The sequence below is a fragment of the Leguminivora glycinivorella genome, chromosome Z, assembly GCF_023078275.1.
Source record: "Leguminivora glycinivorella isolate SPB_JAAS2020 chromosome Z, LegGlyc_1.1, whole genome shotgun sequence".
Lineage (NCBI taxonomy): Eukaryota > Metazoa > Arthropoda > Insecta > Lepidoptera > Tortricidae > Leguminivora > Leguminivora glycinivorella.
The window spans coordinates 52,280,279-52,293,637 of NC_062998.1; the positions used below are offsets into that span (position 1 = coordinate 52,280,279).

The following is a 13,359-nucleotide window of genomic DNA, read 5'->3' on the forward strand; positions in this document are numbered from 1 at the left end:
CGCGCATGATAAAATAAACAATCATTATATGTACATACATAAAAAGCTTGATACTTATTTACTAGACTTTTATATAATACAAAATTTTATTTTATAAAAAAATCTTATAAGTAGGTTTTAACAAAAATAGCAAAATTTGCAACTATTTTTCTCTCAAACGCTGTATAATTTGTGCAAACATTTTGCATATGCGGCGCATAACAAGACACGATGAAACGCGAGGTATTTGAGATGGTTTATCCGGTATGTCTCTTTAGTAGGGACACGAGTATCAATCGGTATGTTCTTTAGAACTCGTTATGAAACCACACCTTGTTTGCATATTTAGCGAAAAGAAGTTGTTCATTATTTTACTAGGTGAGGATTGTTTCTAGATGACACGCTTATTTTTGCTGGAGGTTTTAATATGGCATAGGATTATCGGGAAAAATCTTGGAGGATATAGGAGTTCTGTCTTCTGTGACTCTTCTTACGTAATGTTTTGGTATAATCATGTTTGTCTGTTTCAGAGGTCATTAGCTGCACCAGCTTTTTAGCATAATTAGTGACTTATTTGTTCACTTTAAAATCTAGCGCCGCATACGGATCTAGGAGTATTTCTTCGTCACGAATGTTACAGGTTTTGTTGTTTAACTATTATGTATGTATTATGTTTTTGTGGTATGTTTGTTACCTGGCGAAGAGCTAACTGAGAAGCCGTACCTTGTCACTGCTTATGTATACTGAAGAATACAATATGGCATAGGACTATGGGGATTTTTTCTTTTGCTGATGTGATGGGTTCTGTCTTCTATCTGTGGCTCTTCTTATGTAATGTTTTGCTATTATGTTTGTCTGTGTGATAAGCTATCGCCATATTCGCTAAATAAGCAAACAAGGTACACACTAAGAACGTACTTTATTTGATTATTTAGCGAAATGAACATACTACTAGTACTATTAAAGTTATGTATAGTAAAGAATCCAATATGGCGTAGTTTTATGGAGAACTTCTTATGGAATGTTTGGGACTTTTGTATATGTGTGATTATGAGGTTATAGTTTATGATTTTGTGTGCCTATAATGTTTTTGGAGTCCGTCTCCTTACCTGGCGAAGAGCTCGTTGAGCAGCCTCTCCAGCTCCTCAGCGGTGCACTGGTCCGAGAGGGAGGGTGAATCCCTACATGCTTCTTTCAGCGAATAGTAGGCGTACTTTGCCCATGTTAGCTTTAGATTTTAGTATGGCATATTATTATGGGACAACTTTCTTCATTACGAACGTTATGTTATGGATTTTGTCACCTATCAAGGATTGTGTTGGTGCCACCTGATACCATGTTTAGTATAATATGTTTGTCTGTTTCTAACTTAGCGATGAGTTCATTATTACTGCACAAGATTTTTAACATCTTTAGCGACTATATACTACTACTACTTTGATTTATTTTAAATCTAATGACGAATAGTAATACGTGGAACTATTTCTTCGTCGCGGATGTTACAGGCTTTTTGTTTAAAGGAATGTTAATTAAAAGAAGATACGAGTATACTAGGCTTATGTAAATTTTAGAATTGAATATGGCATAGTTTTAAAGGGAAATTTTTCTTAGAAGATGATGTAGGTTCTGTGGCTATTTTAACGCAATATTTTGGTGTATGACGTCATGGGTGTCTGTCTCCTTACCTGGCGAAGAGCTCATTCAGCAGCCGCACCAGCTCCTCAGCGGTGCACTGGTCCGAGAGGGAGGTGAACCCGCAGATGTCAGCGAACAGGATGCTGCAACAGATGTACTTACGTTACGACCATAGACTAAAACGTTTTTATTTTATTTTATTATAACTGGGCTTACTCTTGGCCACAGACTAGACAAAGGGAAATACGTGGCCTAAGATGGAGTGAGCTTGCCCAGAAGATGCCTCTGTGCGTAGCCGAATGCAAAAACGCTTACGATAATAATACTGCGGCGTTTCGCATCGCAGAAATGCCATTCGGCTACGGGGCCTGTTCACCCTTGATTTCAAGGTTTGGGATCCACTCGTATACATGACTCCTGGAAAATTTTATTAATCTTGTCAATAAACTATTTTATTTTTTATTTATGTATAATGTATTTTTTATGTCAGTCGAAAAACGGACAGTCAAGCGATTAAGCGTTCCGAGGGTTACGAGGCACGAAGGTTTAATAGATTTTGCCACTAAGTGAAACACAACATTTTTCACCACACCTACGCAAGTAAAATACTACTTACATCCATTTTTATTCTTCCATTTTATGATTCAAAATAATTTTAAAATCATCATTTAAATGTCAATGCTATCAGCCGTCTTCGGACAAAAAGTTAAAATTTATATGAAATTACAACTAGGGAAGAAACAAATTATTTTATTAAATATTTTTTGATTAAGTAGTCACACTACTACATATAAATTATAAACTGAAATAGATATCATACACGAAAGAAAAAACTACAAGGCCCACTGGTGGCCTAGCCGGGAATCGAACCTGGGTCTTCAGCTTGCGCGGCTAACGTCCTTACCACTAGACCAGACACTAGACTATAAGAATGTCCTATAATATTTATTTATTTATTAGTATTACATCTTTTTAGGGTTCCGTAGTCAACTAGGAACCCTTATAGTTTCGCCATGTCTGTCTGTCCGTCCGTCCGTCCGTCCGTCCGTCCGTCCGTCCGTCCGCGGATAATCTCAGTAACCGTAAGCACTAGAAAGCTGAAATTTGGTACCAATATGTATATCAATCACGCCAACAAAGTGCAAAAATAAAAAGTGGAAAAAAATGTTTTATTAGGGTACCCCCCCTACATGTAAAGTGGGGGCTGATATTTTTTTTCATTCTAACCCCAACGTGTGATATATTGTTGGATAGGTATTAAAAAATGAATAAGGGTTTACTAAGATCGTTTTTTGATAATATTAATATTTTCGGAAATAATCACTCCTAAAGGAAAAAAAAAGTGCGTCCCCCCCCCTCTAACTTTTGAACTATATGTTTAAAAAATATGCAAAAAAATCACAAAAGTAGAACTTTATAAAGACTTTCTAGGAAAATTGTTTTGAACTTGATAGGTTCGGTAGTTTTTGAGAAAAATACGAAAAACTACGGAACCCTACACTGAGCGTGGCCCGACACGCTCTTGGCCGGTTTTTTACAGAAACGTGTATCATACGTCACAAAACCGCAACTCAGTCGCAAAGATAAATGAAAACACATTATTATTCACACGCGAACAGACAGAACAAACGTAGATAAATATAACCACTCAATAAATACCAAACATTTGAAAATGCCACAGATATAGGAAGGAAGGAGATCGGACAGGCCGGGCGGTTTGTATTAGATACGCCTGTCGCAAGTTCTTGAACCCACATTTACACATAACATAGATCTCTATTTTGGAAGAACTTAATATCACCACACATATTTCATTAGGACACTTTGTTCGGTTCTCGTTTGTTTCTTTTCTTTTAGTTAATATTTTGATTACCTATGCGATTTTGACTTTTGGAGACCCTATAAATCTCTAAGGATAGTTAGATTAAGTATACATGTTATCTTTAGTTGTGACATTTAGAGTCATTTGCATCTCTAAAGCAATTTTAGACTTCTTTTTAACCCCCGACGCAAAAACGACGGGGTGTTATATTATGTTTGACGTGTCTGTCTGTCTGTCTGTCCGTCTGTCTGTCTCTCTGTCTGTATGTCTGTCTGTCTGTATGTCTGTTTGTCTGTCTGTCTGTGTGTGTGTCTGTCTGTGGCATCATAGCTCCCGAACGGATTTAGATTTAGTTTTTTTTGTCTGAAAGCTGAGTTAATCGGGAGTGTTAGCTATATTTCATGAAAATTCGGTCCACAATGTCGCGGTCGGGGTTTTTTCAAAATTTTAATTTTGTGGTTAGGTTATTTTGTATTTGTACTTTTCTATATTATTATGTGTAGTTTTTAGTTGAATATCGACGTTTAGAGACCTTATACATCTCTAATCATTGTAGTAGCGTAATACTTTAGTTCGAACTTAGAATTTGCAGTCCACATGACTTAAATATGACCGCGCTCAATGGAGACACGCTACTTGTGGTCGCGATCCTCAGCATAGGGAACTTGACTGTAGTTAAAATAATTTATTTATTTCGTGCATGGTATAATAATTTTATACCATGCACGAAATAAAGCATCAGAAAATTATGGATAGAAGTTATTATTACATCCAATTACTATTTACTTACTTACTTACTTTAGAAAAACATGGACACAAATTATTATTACATCCAATTACTAATTTATAAGTCAGGTAGAAATATATAAAATAACTGAGTTACCTGTGACGTCACTCAATTCGATTTCATATAAATTCCATATTAGCAAGTCGCTCAAATTTGTTTTGATAGTTCTTAAAAAGAAGCTGATCCGACTAGGAGGCAAGTAGCCTATTGAAGGAACGAGGGTGAAGAAGATTGACGCTCGGGCTATTGAGGAATACACACGCATCATTTCCATGTGAATGACCAGCGATACGTGTCATCACTCACACGACAACTGTATGCTCAATGAGCTAACAACTGAGACACATCCGCCAGTGGCGCGTCCGCTCTCTTAGTATTATACATCTGTGAACCTAGTGAAAAAGGCTATAACTCAAATTGACTCGGTGAAAAAAGGCACAAGTCCCACCTCGGACTTGTGACCTTTTTCACCGAGTTAATTTGAGTTATACCCTTTTTCACTAGACTCACAGTTATGCTCTGAGGAAAACACAATCATACATTTCTACAAAAAAGATCACTCACCGCGACATCGCCATTGCAATATTGAATCTACAGCGATACTTTTAAAACAGTTACAACTAATATGCACCTTATGCTCCCTGCAATAAGTTTAAAGATGATTTAAAAGCGTGAACGGTAAAAAACGCATTGGATTGTAATGAAACTGAAACGTATGTAAATAAGGTTGGTGTTGGTTTATCGACAAAAAAGGTTTGAAGAGTAATACAATCGTTTGATCGTAACTTGTACGATCATTTGGGTGGAAAGAAAGAAATGTCAACAGCGGCACGCTACGCAAGGGCTATAGGCTAGGAGTTAGACCCGTAAAAATGACAATTTATAAGGCAATAATGGCAAGATCAATTTGGATGATAAGTTTTCTCACAAAAATTTAATTTTTGGCAGACTGTACTTTTCTTTTACTAGGCATCTACTGCTCTCCGAGACGTTTCTAAAAACCCCTTACTCGATGGGGATACGACATTTAATTACAGAGTTACTATGACCAGGTTTCTGCTCCATCAATCATATTCGCTCCGTATTAGATTGTCATGTGATTTACATATGTGTGCAAAATCCTCCTCCTCCAATGCCCAATCCTCAAATGCTGTGTGATTTACATATGTGTGCAAAATCCTCCTCCTCCAATGCCCAATCCTCAAATGCTGTGTGTAAGTACACAGCAAAAGGGAATGTACAAGTTTCTAATGGGGTGGCAACGCGCATGTGACACTGTTTGCGTTGCATGCGTTCATAGGTTACGGTGACCGCTTTCCATCAGGCGGACCGTATGCTTGTTTGCCACCGAAGTAGTATGAAAAAATATCAGCTCTATTAGTCAAAGATATCTGCTTCAAAATCGCAAGATTTCAAAGTTGTCAAATGTTGGAAAAGGAAAGCCATAAATAGATCGAACTGGAGAGACTTGCTTGACCAGGCTAAGGCCCACCCGCGGCTGTAAAATCTCAGATGATGATGATGATGGTTCTTGTATGAGTGAGCATTCAGGTAGAAGCCGAATGTCAATTGAGACATGGTATGTCAAGGGCCATAAATCCGGAATATGATCTGAAAATGACTAATCACTATTTTGAAATATAAATAGAAATAGAAATCATTTATTCGTGACAAGTGACAACAGAAATTATTTACACATAACACAAAAAGATAGGTACATACATAATATTTGCCACGAATTTTGGGGCTATTTCCTAAGATATAATCATAAAGTGATCAGTAAAATATTCATTTGTCAGGGTCAGTTACACAGGACAATCATGAAAAATATAAATATGAAAGTTTTTGTGTGGTGGCACCTTTCGGAACGGAAACGGTGAACACCTAGGGAGCCCTATAAGCTACAAAGTAATTCAGCGTAATTTCTCACATTTTAACCTTAGAATTTACCACCAGTAGCCCAATTCTCAAAACTGAAAGTTACAAGCAGAAGTTTCTTTCCAACTTGTCATATTAGACATGACCAACCACTTGTAACTTGTAACTTGTAACTTCGAGAAATGGGACCCAGTTCTCCGCTATAACCGGCCCGCATCCGAAATTGCTTCCATACTGAGAGCGTTTCAGTCAATCGAGACTGGCGTGTTATGTGGATATATCGGGACCCCTTTCTTTCCCATAAACTTTTTGGTCAGAATTTCGTTAGTCATAAGTTGTTATTCATATATTTTGTGGTCATAAACATCACTAGTCATAATTTTTGTTACGAATAATGCTTAATGGTACTAACATTAACAACCCATAATATTGGATGCCATAACCTTAAAAGTCATAAAGTTGATGAGTATAAAATTGAAAGGCATAACAATAATTATCCAGAAATATTACTAGGCATATTTTTTGAAGCCCTACTGATTGTTCTGCATACAGTTTTAAGACATAAACCTCATAAGTCATAATCTTTGTTACGAATAACATTTAATAGTTCTAACGTTAACAACCCATATTATAGAATACTATAATCTTAGAATCAAGAAAGTTGATGAATATAACATTTAAAACGGATCCCTTTGTTAGCCAGATTATCATTAGTCATAATTCTGAAACGGTTTCATTAGGGTCACCTATAGATAGGTTAGGTTAGGTTTGTTTTATGGCAATCCTGAAAAGTTACGCGTTTTTGAGAAAAACCAAATTATGACTAACGAAAATGTGGACAATCGATACATTATACCTTATGACTTTATTGGTAGTCCGCATTTACCTCGCGTCCATTAGAACGGAAATAGGACCCCTGCCCCCTTCTACTCGTTGACGAAGCCGAATACTACAAAAATCAGCATGCAAAGGAAGAAATGGCGGGGAAATCAGTGAGCTCATTGAGTATTTTAATCCTCATTTCTCAGCTAGGTTCGCTAGTTACCTTGTGTCATTTAGAGCAAAAATAGGAGCCCCGTATAGCGAGGCTCCGTCGAATCTCTGGCGGGGCCTAATACTTTTAAAAGCAACATGAAAAAATAAAACACATAACATGTAAAAGACGAAATGGCGGGAAAATCAGTGAGCCCAACGAGAACATTTTCATTTCTCGGGTAGGTTCGTTAGTTACCTTGTGTCATTCAGAGCAGAAATAGGAGCCCCGCATAGCGGGGCTCCGTCGAATCGCTGGCGGGGCCTAATATTCTTAAAAGCGACATGAAAAAATTAAACACATAACATGTAAAAGACGAAATGGCGGGAAAATCAGAGAGCCCAACGAGAAAATTTTCATTTCTCGGGTAGGTTCGTTAGTTACCTTGTGTTCCTTATAATGAAAAATAATATAGATCCCTTTGAATGTTATGATTAAAGTTAATGTGGACAGTAATCATTATTACTTGCGAAAATATACTTTACGACAATTATGACAAACATGTTTATTGCTTTCAACATTATGTCCATAATACAAAATGCAATTTGATTATTATGCCAAACAATGTTTATGACTAACAATAATGATGACTTGCAAAAATCTGACCTCCAATTTCTGACATTCAACTTTATGACTAATGATAATATGACTATTAAAAATTATGACTAACAACGTTATGGATTGTAAAAATCGGACTAAAAAAATTATGGGAACCAATAGAGACCCGGATATATCACGATCGCGACGGCTATTTGGCAAGCTATTTGCTAGTTGACATGACAATTTTATTGTTATGCATTGTCGGAATAAAAATATTTAGGTACCGAGTGAAGTTAAAGTTAAGGAATGATTAAGCAATATTATGTCAATGTCAAAATATTCTTCTAAATATATAAGAGTACTATATTTCACCCGCGGCTTCGCTCGCATTAATGTCGAAAATTGCGGAATGCTGTATACAAACTTCCACCCCCCATTTTACGAAATTCAGGGTTTAGAAAGAGATAAAAAGTAGCCTTTGTCACTCTCCACTCCTTCAACTATCTTCACTTAAAAAATCACGTCAATTCGTCGCTCTGTTTTGCCGTGAAAAACGGACAACCAAACAGACACACACTCTCCCATTTATAATACATATTATTAAGGATTAAGTATGGATAAACCGGCTGACATATCAACGTACAGCCGAAATCGTTGGTCCTAGATGAATAGGGGCATTAAGAAAGGATTTTTCAAATTTCACCTCCTAAGGGGTGAAAAGGGGGTCCAAAGTTTGTATGGGATAAGATTACGTATGTACGCATATAATTGATGTGGACGCATTGCGTTCCGAATTATTAATGTATGAAATAGTTATTTGCTATACAAGGGTGGAAAGTTGTATTTTAACGCCGAGTGTGGAATTGAAAAACGAGCACGTGAAAGGATTCCATAGTTGAACCACGAGCGAAGCGAGTGGTTCAAAAATAGAATCCTGAACTTGGCGAGTTTTCAACACACGAGAAGTAAAATACATTTGCACCCGTGTGTAACACAAAACTTTTCGCCTCACTATAGCGAGGAAATTACAACGCAAAAAAACGCGTTTATCACTGCTTCCATTAGTTCCACAGGTGGTAAAACATCTTTATCACTAGATTAATCCACTTTTATCAATTTTAAAGCAGAACATTTGGCTATATTCAAGGTCAAATTACTTTATCCACTAGTGGATAAAATGCGTTTTTACCCGCTGCTATTAAATGACAAAACGTGTGTTTCCGAGCTAGTGAGGGGAAAATAAAATCTCATCGAGGTATTAAAAAAAATGTGGTTAGGCCTGATCCTGACACTACTGGTTATTGGGTCTGATACTAATCGTTATTAAAATATTAGCCCGTATGGAATACACACTGTAATGTAAAATACCCTATAATGGATGGTGATGCCATTGTGGACAAAAAAACACAAATCCTTAACAATAAGTATCTAAAATTAGTTTCTAAAAACTGACGGCAATCTAAACTAGAGTGTTGTAGAGCTGTTTAATTTTGAAGTTTCAATTATTTCGGTCATTTCTCAAGGATTTGGCGGCAAGATAAAATTTACCAGTTTACTAAAAAAAATATCAAGACGAATTCTTAGTAATGTTGCTAAGAGAGTTGAGTTCATGTATAAAATAATAAAAAAGTAATACTCGGTGTATACTTGAATGAGTTTTACTTACTGCATTAAGCATGAGATAAGGTATAAAACATACTACTTAGTTTGATGCTCCAAAGGTATAAAGAAATAGCGTTATTTTGCGAGTGTCCATTACTGGAACCGGAAAACTGCGTACCTCCTATGAATCCTATGATGGACAAGGAACAATTTACAAAACCAAAATTGACAAGAAACAATCCTATGTTAAAATAACCTAAACTAATTTTATTTATGGTATATAAAATTGACTCATTGAGTATCAGTTGGCTTTAAAAGTAAAATTTGAAACTTATTTCACTGTCCATAATGGGGGATCCATTACTGGAGAACCGCCGTCCTTGATTGAAAAAGCATCTAGTTTTAATTTGTTAACTATGAAGAAACCAATAGGAGTATCTATTCTGCAATACGCTTGAAATGTAAAAGAAGGATAGGATATTCAAGATTTAACACGCTTAGCGGTAGAATTTTTACATTTATCAGTGAAATATCAAAAACAGGCGAATTTTTTTCTTAAACTGTCCATGATTGGGTCCGTTACCTTATATATCTTTGAGAGAGGTACTGATTCAAACAGTGGTTTCAAAAGTTATTGCCTAGGAAAAAGCGGTGAAAACCAACTGTCGATACACAAAGCGAGCAAACAGATCGCTCATGGTTCAAAAGACACAATTCCGAATACGGTCTCAATCCGCTCCGTAAATAACGAGCTCACCATATAGGTTTTTTGATCTCTGGTACACGGTAGCCAGTCAAACAATAAGAGAATTTATCACAGAAGGTATGTAAAATAAAATAAATGGTACACCTTACACAGATCAACTTAGCCCCAAACTAAGTAAAGCTTGTACTATGGGTGCTAAGCGACGATATAATACATGCAAAATTTATTTTTATTCCAGCGTTTGAGAACATCTACCTAAATTACCACGAGTTCTTGGCTGGCGCGAATGGTGAGATAACCCAAAATGAGTTTTGGCCTCCAACACAAGAGCACGCCACCTTGCTCGGTCTTGAGCGGTATCTCGCCAGCTTTCGCCGACGCCGAGCTCACGGAGGTCTACCTCCACTATCCGCCCAGCGATATTTTGGGTGAGTGGTCCATTTCTCAAAACTAAAAGTTACAAGTTACTAGCGGAAGTCTCTTTCCAACTTGTCATATCAGACAGTGACTACCACTTGTAAATTGTGACTTGTAGCTTCGAGAAATGGGCCCCAGCCGGACGGCGTCCATTCGATGAGTTTTAACGTCTCAGCCACGATATTGGTCTAAGCGCGACAGCGGTGAGCGCGGCAGCCATACATTGCAGTGAGACACAGCGATGGGACTTTTCATCAGTAATCAGTAATTATTTATTGCTATCATAGGTACATAAGTTGGTACATTTCAGTATAGCACAGCTATGAACCCTGTAAGGGCACTGCAAATATCTATAGTTCTTAATAACTAAAAATCTTAATACCTATAATCTTATAAATCTTAATACCTTTATTGCTATGAGAACATTTTAATGTTGTAATATAATACATAGGCAGGTTGCTTTATTTTTTGTTCGTTTGTACATTTCTTTTAGTGTAAGGCATGAGTGCACGCTGACACATATTGGGCGTGCAGCGATGCGGAGCGTGCGGCGTGCACGTCAAACAATTGAAGCTCATACAAGTGTCCTGAGTCGACGCTGCATAGGGTGGACGCACGCTCGCCCGCCCCGCTGCACGCCCCGCCGACCGAGCGTCCACTCAGGCACACCTCGGACACTGGCGATCAAATATATGAAAGAGGCGCGTTCCTATACGCACATAGTCTAAGCTGGTGTAGGTGAACGCGTACCATGCTTGTATGAGTGATATATGACAGGTCGACTGGCCGCGTTCATAACAGGCGGTAACTGAGTTAACCGAGAGGGGGTGGGCGGCATTTTCAGCGGGGAGTGGGAGTGGCCATACTGTACGATAGTACTCGTTATTATAATGTGACTCAGGCTTACTAAGCCGCAACTCGATCTAATCCAGCTAATTGAGACAGACAGGATAAAGCCGGAACAAAAAGCGAACACGGATCGAGATAATATCTGTCTCCGGCGCGGCGCGACAATGGCGACTTCCGGGGGAAGCGGAAGTTGAGAGCCGTAAAGATAGAAATAGACGGGATACGACGTTTTCGAGAAACAGGTACCTTTGTCAGTGAAGGTACATTTTTAACAAATAATCATCCTTTTTCCAGCCCCGTGTGGTGATGACGAGTTAAGAATAGCATTACCCGCTTTTCTCCCGTTTGTGTCGTAGAAGTCGACGGTGGGATATGGGGTTGAAAACTTTACAAATTTAATTGTAATAGACGAGACGACTAAAAAAAATGAATTAGTCCGTCAGTTACATTATCAAAAAATTATAGACACGTATTTTTTCTTTTTTTACCGCCGCACCCAAATCAATTCGTCTGTATTTTTTTTTTGTTCCACGATATCTCCCGTCGTTACTGGACCGATTTTGAATTTTTTTTTATCGGATGTATGTACATACAGATTGTTCCCATTTTTATAAGAACCCAGTTCTGATGATGGGATCCTGGAGAAATCGAGGGAACTCCTCAAATCTGAACGGCACACTTATAGTGACTTTGGTATTTTTATAAGAACAGCATGCACTTACGTCCAGAACAGTGACATTTGGTGCAGTGGAACTGCTGATGAAGATCAGAACGGAACTCCTCAAATCTGAACGGCACGTGACTTATTTTTAATGCACTTTCCAGAACATGACTTTCGGTGCATGGAACTGCTGATGAATAACAGCTTATGCATTTAAGTTCAGAATAGTGACATTTATTTATTAGGAGATTTGTTATCTTTGTTATTTATAAGCCTTAACGGTATACGTATATTCTTTAAGTTTGTGTTTCCATCAAATAATCAAAGATTTATATTAAAAGCAGTTCTAAAAATTACCTTCACATTTCTACATAATCCAACATTCGCAAGTACCTTTCACCAGTACCCCAAAAGTTTTTTTTTGTTTTTTTTTTTCTTAAAAATTATTCTCGTAAACGAAAAATGACGACGGTACAGTGCGTTGAAGTTTCGCGTGACGTCACGCCTAGGTACAATTTTTACTTAGAAGTGACGTCACAAGCCCCCACTCCGGAACTTTGATGATCTATATCTTTGTATTTTTCCATTGATTAGAAAAAGCGAAAAATATGTGTTCAGTATTTTTGGACGATCTAACTGACGGACTAAACACAATACATATTTTTATGTAGTCGTCATCCCTATATTGCCCATGTCATGGGATGCATCATGGCATACAATAGGGCACCCTAAAAGGGTAATCAGGTAATCATGGTATACCCCGGTCAATATACCTAAGTCTAATGAAAATAACCGAGAATCATTCATGTGTTTTGCATTTCTTCTGTCTGTTACCCTCCGTGAATCTTTCTCACTTGATGGTCTCAGCGCTGGAAGTCACCAGCAACACGCTGAGATGAGGCCATTTCGTGGCACTTTATTATTTTCTGTCTTGTTGTTATTATGTGTATTTTGTCTTGCCTGTGTTCACGAATAAATGTTTATTCTATTCTATTCTATTCAACACTCTTACTTTTATCTGGATTAAATACTATTCTATGCTATAGAAATAGAGGTGAGCGTACGAGCGTACCGCAGAATCGTGTCGATATCGATACAAATTAAAATGCAGCCAGCCGTGTTGAAAGCTCTCCCCTTTCTCTGCGAGACATCTTAAATGCCGCATAGTTAGGGTTGGGACAAACTCGAGTCTTTTGGAGATTTAACTCATTTTACCAGAAACAGCATTTATGATTTAATATTTCGATAAACTTGCTGCTTTCGAGATGTGGCTCTAACGTAGCATGTTAAAAATATAATGGACCGAACATGTTACGAGCAAAGAAGTTTTGCGTAGAATGAGGAAGTCTCCAGAAATATTCAACATCATTAAATGCCGAAACAGTCTATCTGGGTCACATATCGTCACTACTTTGAAAAAGTCTATATGCATTCCATACATACTTACTAC

The 13,359-nt window shown here is 37.5% G+C and overlaps 1 protein-coding gene across 1 annotated transcript in view; it reads right to left on the minus strand.

Moving 5' to 3' along the window:
- The window catches only part of LOC125240517 (adenylate cyclase type 6-like), a 406,177-nt gene that overhangs the window by 84,378 nt on the left and 308,440 nt on the right, over positions 1 to 13,359 (minus strand). Inside the window, exon 11 of the mRNA XM_048148409.1 lies at positions 1,665 to 1,757. Within this exon, the coding sequence (XP_048004366.1) occupies positions 1,665 to 1,757 (93 nt within the window). The remainder of the gene's footprint in view (positions 1 to 1,664; positions 1,758 to 13,359) is intronic.